This window comes from Salvelinus alpinus, chromosome 4 (assembly GCF_045679555.1).
Source record: "Salvelinus alpinus chromosome 4, SLU_Salpinus.1, whole genome shotgun sequence".
NCBI lineage: Eukaryota > Metazoa > Chordata > Actinopteri > Salmoniformes > Salmonidae > Salvelinus > Salvelinus alpinus.
Window position 1 is genome coordinate 63,684,659 of NC_092089.1, and position 15,841 is coordinate 63,700,499.

The window sequence follows — 15,841 nt, forward strand, 5'->3', positions numbered from 1 at the left end:
CACACACACACACACACACACACACACACACACACACACACACACACACACACACACACACACACACACACACACACACACACACACACACACACACACACACACACACACACACACACACACACACACACACACACACACACACACACACACACACACACACACACACACACACACACACACACACACACACAGAAAATAGATGAAACTATCTGAAAGAAACCCATCCCAATCCCATCATATTTAGATAGAGGAGACAGCCAGACATGGGATTACCTGTGCTGATTGCTGGGTGGAAACATGCAGGGCGGAGAAGGGAATTGGATCTGACTGTAGGTTACAGAGATCCTGTGGATCCATAGTCTCCGGCTCTCTGCCCTCTGTGTGTGTACTGTATAATTTCTAGCTGACATATTGGGCAGGTCGTCTCTCTTGCAAAGGAGTGTGTGTGTGTACTGTACATGCATACAAAGTTCATGAGTGTGTGTCTGTCTCTGTTGTGTGTGTGCCTATGCGTCAGAGTTTCCATAACTGGCTTTTGCCGCTCCCCCCCAAATAAGAGGAAAATCAGAAAAATAAAATTGCCGCCGACCAATTATAAAATAAAAAATAATAAAAAATGGATTGTTGCCTAATAATTGATTGAAATACTAGTCGATCAGTGGCGGTCAGTGGAGTTTAAGATGAGGGAGGACCATTTTTTTTTTCATGAGCATGGTCTTATTTCTATTATAGCATATTGGATGACTGTCTTTAATATTCCATTCACCCAGTTCATTGTAATAGTGATAGGTTTAGGTTTAGGTTACATGATACTCAAATTTTACCTATACCTATCACGAGGTTGCGACAACCTAGCATATGAATGATAGTTTACAATGTAGGTGCACACAGGTCGAGAAACACATTTGAGGTGACAGATGGTGACACATGGACAGACAGTGACATTCTATACTGTCTTGCACATTTCTGCCTGCATCTAGCTGATACAGGGTGTAATCATTAGTCCAACAGATGCAAACGAGAGTTTTTATTGAACAAATTCAGGTATGTTTATCCCCGTTTTCTTCTGTTTGCTTCCGTTTAAAACCTGTTTGGGATAGGGGGCAGCATTTTCACGTTCGGATGAAAAGCGTGCCCAGAGTAAACTTCCTGCTACTCAGGCCCAGAAGCGGATATATGCATAATATTGGTAGATTTGGATAGAAAACACTCTGAAGTTTCTAAAACTATTTGAATGATGTCTGTGAGTATAACAGAACTCATATGGCGGGCGAAAACCTGAGAAATCCAACCAGGAAGTGGGAAATCTGAGGTTTGTAGTTTTTCAATTCATTGCCTTTCTAATATACAGTGTAAATGGGGTCATATTGCACTTCCTAAGGCTTCCACTAGATGTCAACAGTCTTCAGAACCTTGTTTCAGGCTTCTACTGTGAAGGGGCAGAGAATAAGAGCTGTTTGACTAAGGTGTCTGGCAGAAGGCCATGAGCTGGTCATGCGCGTGGCCGTGAGAGTGACCTGCGTTCGATTGCATTTCTAAAGACAAAGGAATTGTCCGGTTGAAACATTATTGAAGGTTTATGTTAAAAACATCCTAAAGATTGATTCTATACATCGTTTGACATGTTTCTACGAACTGTAATATAACTTTTTGGACTTTTCGTCTGAACTTTCGCCTGGATTTGCCTGCGCCTCGTGAGTTTGGATTTGTGAACTAAACGCGCTAACAAAAAGGAGGTATTTGGACATAAATGATGGACTTTATCGAACAAAGCAAACATTTATTGTGGAACTGGGATTCCTGGAAGTGCATTCTGATGAAAATCATCAAAGGTAAGTGAATATTTATAATGCTATTTCTGACTTCTGTTGACTCCACAACATGGCGGGTATCTGTATGGCTTGTTTATGTTGTCTGAGCGCCGTACTCAGATTATTGCATGGTGTGATTTTTTCGCAAAGCTTTTTTGAAATCTGACGCAGCGGTTGCATTAAGGAGAAGTATATATTTAATTCTGTGCGTAACACTTGTATCTTTTATGATGAGTATTTCTGTAAATTGATGTGGCTCTCTGCAAATTCGCCTGATGTTTTCGAGGCACAAAATTACTGAACATAACGCGCCAATGTAAACTGAGGTTTTGGATATAAATATGAACTTTATCGAACAAAACATACATGTATTGTGTAACATGAAGTCCTATGAGTGCCATCTGATGAAGATCATCAAAGGTTAGTGATTCATTTTATCTCTATTTCTGCTTTTTGTGACTCCTCTCTTTGGCTGTAAAATGGCTGTATGTTTTTTGTGACTAGGCTCTGACCTAACATAATCATATGGTGTGCTTTCGCTGTAAAGCCTTTTTGAAATCAGACACAATGGGTAGATTAACAAGAAGTTAAGCTTTAATTTGGTGTATTGCACTTGTGAATGTATGAAAGTTAAATATTTCTCAAAAACATTTTTGAATTTCGCGCTCTGCCTTTTCAGCGGATGTTGTCGAGGGGTTCTGCTAGCGGAACACCTAGCCTTAAGAAGTTTTAAGAAATGTTTTTCAACAGAATCAGTGGAATGAATACACCCCTGATCACGCGTAAACACAGTTCACTTTCATAGCAGCCACATTATATTCCTTCTCGCATCTATGCACCCTCCTCTCACCTTTTCCCTTCACTTGTGGACTTCAATGCAAAACACATCAGCATTATATGACCAGGGAAAAAAACAACCAAATGCCAAACCTCTACACACAGCCTACATCATTGTCACCATATTAGCTAAAGTAACGTCATAGTCAGCATAGCTAATAGAACTAACACGTTAGTAAAATCATGCGGTAACGTTACAGTGTACAGTCAGTAAGCACTTACACCGGCAGGCCCCACTGGCAATAAATTAGTCAAACCAAAATCTTACCTTGACTTGGAAGAGTTCCAGTGTTGTGTTGGATAGTGATAGCCAGCTAGCTAACATAGCATCCCTCTGTTTGAGCAGGGTGTTTCAGTAGGCTAAACTTGTTAGCTACATTTTCTAGCTAAGTAAGTGAAACTGAAAGTGAAAAGAAATGACGGAATCTCTCTATTTCTCTCTTGCTTCTCCTTCATTTTGGAAGACATTAATTTGTTCAAAACGGTTGAACTATTGTCTTTCTCTCTTTTTGAGTCAACTACTCACCACATTTCATGCACTGCAGTGCTAGCTAGCTGTAGCTTATGCTTTCAGTACTTGATTCATTTTCTGATCCTTTGATTGGGTGGACAACATGTCAGTTCATGCTGCAAGAGCTCCAATAGGTTGGAGGACGTCCTCCAGAAGTTGTCATAATTACTGTCTAAGTCTATGGAAGGGGTGAGAACCATGAGCCTCCTCAGTTTTGTTTTGTAAGTCAATGTACCCAGAGGAGGACGGAAGCTAGCTGTCCTCCAGCTACACCATGGTGCTACCCTACAGAGTGCTGTTGATGCTACTGTATACCTTCTTTGCAAAAGAGTGTGTTTTAACAACGTGATTATATTTAGTATACTGTAGTTTTATCTAAAAAGGATAACTTTTTAAATGTTAAAAAATATATATTTTTATGAAATTCATTGAGGAGGATGAAGCATGCCCATCTGAGGAGCCTACACTGCAGTCGATGTAGCGAGAGCTGCTGCTTCAACTCATAAAACAGCTGTATGTTGCTGCTGGAGTGAAACATGCTTTTATAAGCCCAATGCGCAACAATTCTAAATGCAATCGCGTTCTAAAAACAAGGGCCAGGGTTAAAAATATCTACTATTTATTCATCAACTAGTAATTCAAGCGTGTTTCCCATTCACCATTTAAGTGCATAGGCAACTAGGCAGGCTTCAGCGCATCACATACAACTTTGCAATGCTGGAGGCAGTATTCATTTTGAAAACATGTACTTAATTGTTTGAAACCTGAACGTTTTTCTACATTATGAGGCATGGCTTACGTTGCTTCAAAGTAGCCTAGCCAAAATCCAAAGACTTCCATATGCCATGGAAACCTAGCCTATTTTTCTCATGTTCAACTGGTTTTTAAATCAACTTTCTTTCATTGTCCAGTAGACAAAGGCACAATCCTAGTCATATTTGCAACCCATGGTAGTTGTTGCATCTTTAGATCTCACCTCTTTCTCCATTTCTATATGGATATTCTCATCTCTGTCTCATTAATTGATCTAATATTTTATTAACATTTTAAGCGTGAGCAGGTGCGTAACTTTAGAAACAGGTCAATTTGACCCTCCCGATAATATACCATTTAAAATTATTTCCCCACCGTAGCTACAGGCTTTCTGTGATTCAACACCACACAGTACTACTCAATTCCTCATGATATGATTGGATCCACCCGCTGCCAATTATGCTTGGTTAGGTCCGGTCCTCAGAGGCGGTGGTTTGTGAAGGGAAAAATGTTGCGCACGGCTTGTAAGGAGAGGGATCAATAGCTTATCTTTCTCCCTCTCTCCTCTCTCTTCTTAAACAAAACCCTTCATTTTGTGAGCTAACTTGTAACAAATAAAGAAGCACAGTCACATTTAACATGATACATTTATAAACACGAATAAGAACTATTTAGAAAATTACATTTTTCAAATGGAGAAGGGATGAGTGCCAAAAACAAGTGATAATTGGGAATGGTTTTATTGGGCTCGATTTCGTGAGTTCAAAGACTTTGGCAGTATTTTAAACTTTGAAACAGCTGGTTTCTAGTAGACTACATAGTAAGAGAAGGACTGTTTCTCTGAACCTCAGGCAGTGGGCTCAAGCAAGCCTGTTTCTCTCCCCAGTCAGAGGCAGCCTGCCTGTCTCACAGACAACCTATCCAACCTATCCTCCCTATACATGTTCAAGCACCCTAATAATGAAATCTACAAAAGATATTAGCCCCACCTAGTATTTATTGATACAGATGTGACATTGCACAGCAGTAAGCTGGTTTATTTCTCATGTATAATTGATTTCTTCTTCATTTCAATATGGAAGGGACACCAGGTACTGGTGTTAGTATGTACTTTCTTGATTAGTAAAAGCTATTCTTATACAACATTTCTGTGTAACATAGTAGCAGTTAATTCAATTGGGGGAGGTCAAGGGGCATTTCATAGGATGAAAAGTGGTCAAGTTTCTTAGCACTGATCTAGCTGTTGATTAGCACAAATACAGATGGGCATACTTCAGCCTATATTATATTTATAGCCACTATGCTACATCAGTTGCGCTACGGGTGAAAGGCCTAATGCTTATTGCTAAATAATAAAACCAGCCTGATAACATGGACCAATATGTTGTTAGGCTCATTTTTGGAGGGGGAACATTTTATTTGAATTGTGTCACCATTTTATTTTCATAAAGTTTAGAGTAGAAAAGTCACCAAGGCTGCGTTCAGTCCCAAAAATAAATGGAATGCAATGTTCAATTAAACAGAAACGGTGCTGTTCTGAACAACCAGTTGAAAAAAGGGGAGGGGTTGGGTTGTGCATTCAAAATGCACCTCTGCCCTTCAAATATGTCACTCATTGCTTCAAGCTAGAGGTCTTCACGGGTCCAAAATGTTGGATGCATTCCAAAATTGTTCCGTGGCTTGCCCACCTGACCCGATATGCATACAATTTTAAAAAACGGAGACCCATTCCAAATGGTGCTGAGGACAGTCAGACCTGTTCCAAAATGGCAGTCGAAAAACAGACCTGTGCCGGTTCGTATCCAAGAGACCCGTTCAGATCCAAGAGTAGAAAGAGAGGTATTACTGCACTGTCGGAGCTAGAAACATGAACATTTTCCTGCACCTGCGATTACATCTGCAAAATATGTGTACGCGACCAATAACATTTTATTTCATTTTGGATTTGAGCGAGACAAGCAATATTCGCCATATTATTCACAGCTACAGTACATGTCCTTAAAAACTTCCTATTGTTTTGTTTTTTACTCTCCTAAAAACAAGAATTTTCCACCTCACTTTTCAGCTGTTGAAGATTTGAGAGCAAATTCATCAGGGCATTTCATTCATATATGCCTATAGGCCTAGGTGTCCACTGTAAAAAAATATATATATATAAAGGAAGAGAAGCTTAGGCCTAGCCCTGGAGAGACTGAGAGAAAGATAGAGATATTCTGGCACCATGTTTCCAACACAGACATAAATGTCTTTGTCCTTTTCAGATAGTCTACTACTGCTAGACAGATATATGCGTACAGAATGTGCATTCGTAAATTTTCGAACCAAATATTTGTTTTATAAAGATAAGCATTATATTGTGCGATTAAAGCAGTAACTCTGGTAGGTGTAACGGATGTGAAATGTATGGGCGAGGGGACGGACGTAAAGTTATACTGTTACATAGGCGTAAAACATTCTTCCTCACCTCAACTGTCATTTGACTGAAATTAAGTCCAGTCATTGTTTATAGGGAAAATACAAAAAGGTAATTATATTGCGGCATTAAATTACATTTTGCATCTCGCCCTTTGTTTTTTCATTTTCATGGTTTAAATGCAAGTAGCCTATACAGACCGGTAAGTATATTATATTGCGGCAAACACAACATTAAGTTGGAACATAATTTGTCCAAATTAAATGGCTCAACAGAACGAAACAAAACACGTGTTGCATATATATTTTTTAAATCGTTTAAACCTTCACATGAGTTTTGAACAGGCTTGACCTATATTGCAGCAATTAACAACAAGGCGAATGTCTCCCGTATGCCTACCAAACAAATGGCAGCAATAGGATAATGATATTTATTTTAAACAGGCCTACTTTTAACCTACTGTATCTTAAGGAGCACAAAATAAAAAAAAAACGTCCAAACTTAATTTTTGCAAAAGAAAATATCTCAACAAAATGAAACACAACACTTTTTTCACTGATTTAGATTCTTAAATAGGCCTACCATAATAATAATGATATACAATAATAATAATGAGGAAACAAATGATAATAAATACACAAATAAATAAATTCAGGTTTGAAAATTGCATCATGGCCACGCTAAACGTTCTTCTCATCTGTGTCCACGACAATATTACAACTTGTCACAATGAAGGACATCCCCTTGTCGGCTTCTTTTCACTAGTCTGTACTCTTTGTTGTCTAACTTTTGATTTACTTCAATGAAAAAGGCCCCCATCTTTGCAATCAACCGTAGCCTAGGCCAGGCTCCTCTCACTCGCTCTCTCTCCTCAGCAGCGGGTGCACTTGGGGTGCTAGCTCCCATTGATAGTATGTCCTTGTTAGCTCTTTGCTAGTTAGCCTTGCCACTCGCCTATCTAAACACTGAGTGTACAAAACATTAGGAACACCTTCAATTTGTAGGGGCATGGACTCTACAAGGTGTCGGAAGTGTTCCACAAGGATGCTGGCCAATGTTGACTCCAATGTTTCCCACAGTTGTGTCAAATTGGCTGGATGTCCTTTGTGTGATGGACCATTCTTGATACACATGGGAAACTGTTGAGCATGAGAAACCCAGCATCGTTGCAGTTTTTGACACACTCAAACCGGTGCGCCTGGCATCTACTACCATACCCCATTCAAATGCACTTAAATATTTGGTCTTGCCCATTCACCCTCTGAATGGCACACATACACAATCCATGTCTCGGTTGTCTTAAGGCTTAAACATCCTTATTTAACCTGTCTCCTCCTCTTCATCTACACGGATTGAAGCAGATTTAACAATTGACAACAATAAGGGATCATAGCTTTCACCTGGATTCACCTGGTCAGTCTATGTCATGGAAAGAGCAGGTGTCAATGTTTTGTACACTCAGAGTATATCCCTGACTATTATTTATATATCTTTCATATAATATTTGCCATTGTATTTGTGTATAATGTACATTCCAGATTATGATGCATATTCTTCTGCCATTACGTCTACGCATATTTCCTTATTGCTCCATTACTGTGTTGCTGATGACTCTTCATACGTGACTTATCGTCTAATTATTTATTCTCTTGTAGAAACCACGTACACATTGTACTACAGTTGTCTTCATTACTCTTCTGGTTATTGGATTAAAGTGTTCACAGTGAATGAACCGCTGGCAGCACCTTTCTAACAGAAGACACAGGGGCTAGGGTCACACTAATGGCGCATAATGCACATAGTATCCTACAATGTGTGTATGACTCTGTGTGAGTCACAGGAGGTTGGTGACAGCTTAACTGGGGAGAACGGGCGCGTGGTAATAACTGGAGCGGAATCAGTGGAATGGTATCAAATACATCAAACACATGGTTTCCAGGTGTTTGGCGCCGTTCCATTCGCTCCGGCCATTTTTATGAGCCGTTCTCCCCGCAGCAGTCTCCGGTGGTGTGAGTGTACTGTACTTACGATGTTCATGAGTGTGAGCAGGTACTTCTGGACGTTTTCCTTGCCGTGGAACTGCACCACAGAGTCGTCCACCCCCAGTAGGACCTCAATGTTGTAGGCTCTTTCTGGACTCTGTCTCCTCTGTCTCTGGGCTCGGGTCTGGTTGATGCTCTGCTCCACACCACGATACAGGGACTCCAGGTCCATCATACTAGGCAGATCAGCACCTAGAGACAACACAAACACAGACAGGGTTAATGTCTAAAACACACACACATACACGTGCACACACACACTGAGACACAGGCAGAAAGCACAAATATGTAGGTATAACTGTTGGTAAATATGTACATATATCTCTAACAGATTTGACTAATCAACCCAATATTGTAATTCACATCCCTGATTGTGTGGTGGCTAAACACTCAATAGACTTCAAATCAAATCAAGTTATATTGGTCATATACACATAAATGTGTTCCTAGCTCCAACAGTGCAGTAGTATCTAACAGTTCACAACAATACACACTAATCTAAAAGTAAAAGAATGGAATTAAGAAATACATAAATATTAGATTGAGCAACGTCGGAGTGGCATTGACTAAAATACAGTAGAATAGAATGCAGTATATACATATGAGATGAGTAAAGCAGAATGTAAACATTTTTTAAACATGAATGTGACTAGTGTTCCATTATTAAAGTGGCCAGTGATTCCAAGTCTATGTATATAGGGCAGCACCCTCTAAGGTGCAGGGTTACGTAATCGGTTGGAAGTCGGCTAGTGATGGCTATTTAACAGTCTGATGGCCTTGAGATAGACGCTGTTTTTTAGTCTCTCGGCCCCAGCTTTGATGCACCTGTACTGATCTCGCCTTCTGGATGATAGCGGGGTGAACAGGCCGTGGCTCAGGTGGTTGATGTCGTTGATGATCTTTTTGGCCTTCCTGTGACATTGGGAGCTGTGGGTGTCCTGGAGGACAAGTAGTTTGCTCCCGATGATGCGTTGGGCAGACCACACCACCCTCTGGAGAGCCCTGCGGTTGCGGGCGGTGCAGTTGCCATACCAGGCGGTGATACAGCCCGACAGGATGCTCTCAATTGTGCATCTGTAAAAGTTTGGGGTTTTAAGGGCCACGCCAAATTTCTTCAGTCTCCTGTGGTTGAAGAGGCGCTGCTGCGCCTTCTTCACCACACTGTCTGTGTGAGCGGACCATTTTAAATCGTCAGTGATGTGTACGCCGAGGAACTTGAAGCTTAGAACTTCTTAGATACACACACACATACACATACAAGTAGCTCTTCACGTTGGGTCTAAACACTCTTAGCACTCCTAGGTAAGTCTATGTGCAATTGAGGCTACACACACACACACACACACACACACACACACACACACACACACACACACACACACACACACACACACACACACACACACACACACACACACACACACACACACACACACATACAAGTAGCTGTGTGTATCGGGCTGAGATACTGTAGCTGGAGTGGTGTGATGGGATTCAGGAGAGGATAAATGATGCTGTCTCCAAAGCCAAGGCTGGCTCCCCTCATCCCACCTCTTGACACAAACAGAAACACTGTGGCCTCCATGGAACATTATCCGCTTGTTGGGAAGACTGGGAACACCACGTCAATCTGGAGCCACATGTCTCTCTACGGAATCTACAAGCCATGTCCTGTCAGGCTCTGCACGGGGCCACTCTTAGCTGAGGAGTGTGTGTGTGTTTGTGTGTGTGTTAGAGCTTGTATGTGCGTGGCCTTAGCCTGCAGTTGCCAGGCAGCGCAAACAGGCTGAGGGACGTGGTCTCACAGAGAGAGATGCTTCACTGTGGGGAGCAGTTGCGTGGTCACTGTGGGAAAGCGTGGGAAACTCAAGTATAGTACACTACACTGCACATTTAACATGACAATACTTAAGAGTACAGACATATTCCTCAAGACACTCAAGCTCCATTTATTTATTTAGCAGACCCAGAACGCTAGGCCAAATACAGTGAGACTTTGATCCCCATTTAGGTGGTGCTTAGTCCACTGGTGGTGCTTATTCAATTATATTGGTAGCATCTCAATTGGACAGGTATAACTAAGCTATACCAAAAGTATGTGGACACCTGCTCGTCAAACATCTCATTCCAAAATCATGGGCATTAATATGCAGTTGGTCCCCCCCTTTGCTGCTATAACAGCCTCCACTCTTCTGGGAAGGATTTCCACTGGATCTGGGAATTTGCTTCCATTCAGCCACAAGAGCATTAGTGAGGTCGGGCACTGCTGTTGGGCGATTAGACTTGGCTCGCAGTAGGCGTTCCAATTCATCTCAAAGGTGTTCGATGAGGTTTAGGTCAGGGTCCTATGCAGGCCAGTCAAGCTCTTCCACGCCAATCTCAACAAACCAACTATTGCCACACAGTTCGAAGTACAGAATCGTCTAGAATGTCATTGTATGCTGTAGCGTTAAGATTTCCCTTCACTGGAACTAAGGGGCCTAGTCCGAACCATGAAAAACAGCCCCAGACCATTATTCCTCCTTCACCAAACTGTGAGCTTGTGTGGCCTACCACTCCGTTGTTGCTCCTAGACGTTTCCAATTCACAATAACAGCACTTCAAGCTGACCGTGGCAGCTCTAGCAGGGCAGACATTTGACGAACTGACTTGTTGGAAAGGTGGCATCCTATGACGGTGCCACGTTGAAAGTCACTGAGCTCTTCAGTAAGGCCATTCTACTGCCAATGTTTGTCTATGGAGATTACATGGGTGTGTGCTAAATGTTATACACCTGTCAGCAACGGGATTGGCTGAAATAGCAGAATCCACTAATTTTAAGGGGTGTCCCCATTCTTTTGTATATACAGTGTCTTTTTTTACTCATATAATGATAAGGAAAGAACTTGATACAAAGGACAGTGATATTAGGAAGAAGAGACACTAAGCTAACACATATGGAGAGATGCATTAGGGGCCATATTGTTTTTTTTAACACACACTATGTTGAACTGTTGGATCCACACTAGTTTAACACATACGATCAGTGTGTTGGCGCATAAAGTGTTGGTAAGAGAAACTACAGAGATGAGAGAGAGAGAGAGAGAGAGAGAGAGAGAGAGAGAGAGAGAGAGAGAGAGAGAGAGAGAGAGAGAGAGAGAGAGAGAGAGAGAGAGAGAGAGAGAGAGAGAGAGAGAGAGAGAGAGAGAGAGAGAGCGCGAGAGCGCTAGGGGGCTGCTGGGTAGATCTGCCACCTAGTCTCCCGTCTCTCAATTAGCAAGGGGAAGTGATAGAGATAGAGAGAGAGAGAGAGAACAAGAGAAAGAGAGAGGGAGAGAAAGAGAGAGAGAGAGCTAGAGAGATATATGGAGGGAAAGAGAGAGAGTGCAAGAGAGCAACGGGGCTGCTGGGTAGATCTGCCACCTAGTCTCCCGTCTGTCAATTAGCAAGGGGCATCCTTTCCTTCCCGCTCCTCTTATGCAATGTTACCTAGGCAACCGGCTCATGGGTAAAACAACGCGCCGCATGGCTAATATTGTCTGCGGAGTCTGAGGAATAGGATTCAGTAGCAGCTACACATGAGTGACAGAACATGGTGAGAATGTCAGCTTCCTATCTCTAACTAAAGTAGAAGTGTAGGGAAAAACTGCAGGGGAAAAAATGATAATTAAATGTGATATTTTTTCTTAAACACCCATGGGTGTAAAATAATTTTTCCAGCAGGTGCCATTGTCTACGCTATCATGTGTCTGTGACCACACGCTGTTGACAATTTCTTACCATCGTTAACGGAATTAGCTCAAATTAAGGCCCCTGTCCTTTTTCTAAAATAAAAAAATAAAACATTACGAGCATGATGTCATAACCACAGCATCTGCTTTTAAAGACAGGTTTATTTCAGATATTTTTTACTTCTGATTACGTAACACAATTGACGGAAAGCAGCTTTTGAAGTCTTTCGTCTTTTTTTACGAGGATGCCATTCCTTTGGAAAACATGTCCTAAGACTGCAAATTAGTGTGGAAATTATGTCGAGTTTCAATAAAGAAGAAATTGGGGTAAGGTAATAACAACGAAAACATCCCTTGTTAACTCTTGCCCTCTAATGTCGACTTCATTTTCTTCCCCGAAGCCCACAGGTCTATTACAAACAACTCAATCTGTCATTCCTGGGCCTTGAGTAAACTAAGCCTGCCTACTTCCTTAACTTGAATAGCTTTTGAGCAGGTGTCCTAAGAGAAAAAGAAAGAGAGAGAGAGAGAGAAAGAGATGTGAAGTCATGATTTATCTCTATAAGACAGAGCTAGAGAGAGAGAGAGAGCGCGAGAGAGAGAGAGAGAAAGAGAAAGCGACGAGGAGAAAACCAGAAAGACCTTGAGTGTCACAGTTCTGCTTCAGTCTTCTTCCCTATATTTATAGTGAGTGTCACAGTCTTGTGGAGAGGCATCAGTGTCTCCCTCCAGAGACTGCCACCAGGTACACAGAAATAAACAACATCTACTCTTCTCACCTACAGTTCTGTAATCAGTCTATGTGTTTCACTGTGTCTGGCTCGTCTTGACAATGCTAACAAAATAATTCTGCTTATTTAAAAAAAAATGTTGTTATTGTCACCTACAACACTTTCTCCGCATGACATAAAAGACTGATACATTGTCCATCTTGTCTTTCTCCTTTTCTTCCCTAATCCTGTTTTCCCTCTTCTCCTCCCTCTCCTCTCCATCTCTCCTAAATCAGATGCAGTGCAGTCAGAATATATTTAAATTGCAAGGGTACAGTGACACAAGGTGGGCCATTTACATAAAAAAAAAAATGTTGTCATTTAGCAAACGCTCTTATTCAGAGCATCGTACTGTAGTGAGTGCATACATTTTTGTATTTTTTCGTACGAGGCCCCCGTGGGAATTAAACCCACAACCCTGGCATTGCAAGCGCCCTGCTCTACCAAATGAGCCACACGGGACCAAAATAAAATAAATAAAATATTACCCTTTTACCTACCCCCCTCTACCAAAACATCCCCCTGCCTCCCCCTCCCTTTTACCAGTGAGACATAAACATATTATTTCACCCTCTCCCCCTAAAAAAGACGCCCCACTGCCTCCCTCCGGTCTCTCCCCTCTCTTCCCCCTATAGGACTTCTCATTCAGGTGGAGGAGAGCCGGCCCTTATTAGGAGACAAAGGCACTCTGTCTTTCAACCTTTGCAAATGTCAAGGATGTCTGAGTGCCTGGAGAAGAGAGAGAGAGAGAGAGAGAGAGAGAGAGAGAGAGAGAGAGAGAGAGAGAGAGAGAGAGAGAGAGAGAGAGAGAGAGAGAGAGAGAGAGAGAGAGAGAGAGAGAGAGAGAGAGAGAGAGAGAGAGAGAACCCTTTTTGGTTCCAGGTAGAACCCTTTTGGGTTCCATGTAGAACCCTGTCCAGAGGGTTCTACCTGGAACCGTTAAGGGTTCTCCTATGGGGACGGCCAAAGAACCCTTTTGGAAACCTTTTTTCTAAGAGTGTATAGAGGAGGAGATTAATGGTGATTATTCAGGTCAAAGCAGTCCTAATATTGAGATGTCTTTGCTAAAGCAGACCGTGTGGCAGGACATAGTGTGGAAGGTTTCTTTGTACTCTGAAGAGCTGCTGAAAATGTTCAGGTGGCAATGACCTTAGACACATACTCTTTCCGTTGCTTCTCTCTTGCAAGTGTGTGTGTGCATGTGTGAGTTTGTGCTGGGGGGTACAACTCAGGCCGATGTGTGTGTGTGCACATTGCTATGAGTTCGGGAAGTCCAGATGCCCCTGTGTGTGTGCATGCATTGCTGTGAGTGTGTGTCTCTCTCTTGGTGTGTCTCCACTAGTGTGCATGTGTGCGTATGCGAACAGTAGAGACCTTGATGTCAGACATGTCGAGGTTACTCCAGTGCAAGGTCTCATACCTAGCCAAGTGACTCAAGATTCACTTCGAAATTGGACATCCCTCCATGTCCCGAGGACATCGGGAGGTGCCTTCAAAACCCACTACTAGGGGCAACGGTGAGCGCTATTACAAGTAGGCTTGGGCTTTGTTAGGGCGTTGTGGACTGAGATGGTGTTTTAACCCTATCTCAAACCTCTTAACTTAACCAGTCAGAATGAGAGACAGCAGCAGTGCAACCCGAGTTGCAGCTGCAGCAGGAGGAGCTACCCAAAACATGTTTAAAGTTGACGTTTGGAACAACTTAGGCATTTAAGGGTTGGAGAAACATGGAAAAACGTCAGAATCTGAAGTCAAATTGGTTAAACCGTGAGATCTTGTTGTTCATATCCAGCTCACTGACTCAACAAACAACACACACACACAGGCACACAAGTACACACACCTATCCTATCCCTCCCTCCCTCCCCCACTCAAACCACCCACCCACCCCACACACACACACCCCACACACACACACAAGACTACTTTGCTTACAAATGCACACCTTGGCCACATAGCTCAAAGCATGGACACTTTGGCTCCTTGGCGACAGGTTTATAGGTCGTCAAGGTGATGAGTGGCGCGGATCGTTAAAGCGGTCGCTAGCATCTGGACATGTAGCAACGCATTGTGAGGTCGCAAAAAATGTCAGTCGCACCTCCACCGAGCGAGCACTCATTAAAAGTAAAGACAAGGAACAGAACGCAGAATAAGACGAAGAGGCTCCGATGACACACATATTGAACTCTGATTCACCTTATTTTATTGGTTTCATTATTTAGTCAGTTAATCAGCAATCACATTTTTACAGATTGCAAATCCCAAAGCACGACCCGCAATGTAAATGATTAAAATACGTGAATTAAAACTTGCTTTAATCAATAACTGTTTTTAAAAAGTATTTTCTTAATGATTCATTTCAATATTCCACCACTAATTTATGTGAATGGGTCCCCATGGTTAAACAGATCAGTAACTTCCAGGACTTGGCTGGTATTGTTCATTCGATTGGGTGGATTTAGGAGACAGGTACATGATTTAGTGACTTTAGTCCATCACACCTTTGCTGTAAAATACAACACAAACAATGTGTTCCATTAGTTTTGCCACACTGTGTGCACTGTGCATCATTAACATGTGTTCATCTGACCTTAGTGAGCTTTCTCCGAAGATGAGACCGGTACCAGTCAGATAGAGAGCAAGGAGACCTAGAGGCCTGTATGGCCACATCATTATGTAACTGTCTGGATCTAGTTCAGGCCCTGTCTGTGTGATGGGGAGGATTCTGCAGCCAGGTCCACTGCGAAATTCGACATCCGTCCATGTAAGCAGGATGTCGGGAGATTACTTCAAAACGGACAACTAGGGGCAACGGTGAGCGCTATTACCATCAAGTAGGATTGGGATTTTCTAGGGCGTTGTGCACGGGGATGGCGGATGGGCGTATGCCGCAAGCTCCAGCTCAGAGGCTCGGGTATTCAATCCCAGTGCTAGGAACTAGTTTTGTATTTGTTTGTTTTAACCCTATCCCAAACCTTAACCCTTAACTTA

At 42.3% G+C, this 15,841-nt stretch overlaps 1 protein-coding gene across 2 annotated transcripts in view; it reads right to left on the reverse strand.

Annotated features, from left to right (window-relative positions):
- Positions 1 to 15,841, reverse strand: part of LOC139574113 (A disintegrin and metalloproteinase with thrombospondin motifs 2-like) — a 198,814-nt gene that overhangs the window by 43,959 nt on the left and 139,014 nt on the right. For both annotated transcript variants that reach the window (XM_071398299.1, XM_071398298.1), the window contains exon 4: positions 8,357 to 8,562. In XM_071398299.1, the coding sequence (XP_071254400.1) occupies positions 8,357 to 8,562 (206 nt within the window). The remainder of the gene's footprint in view (positions 1 to 8,356; positions 8,563 to 15,841) is intronic.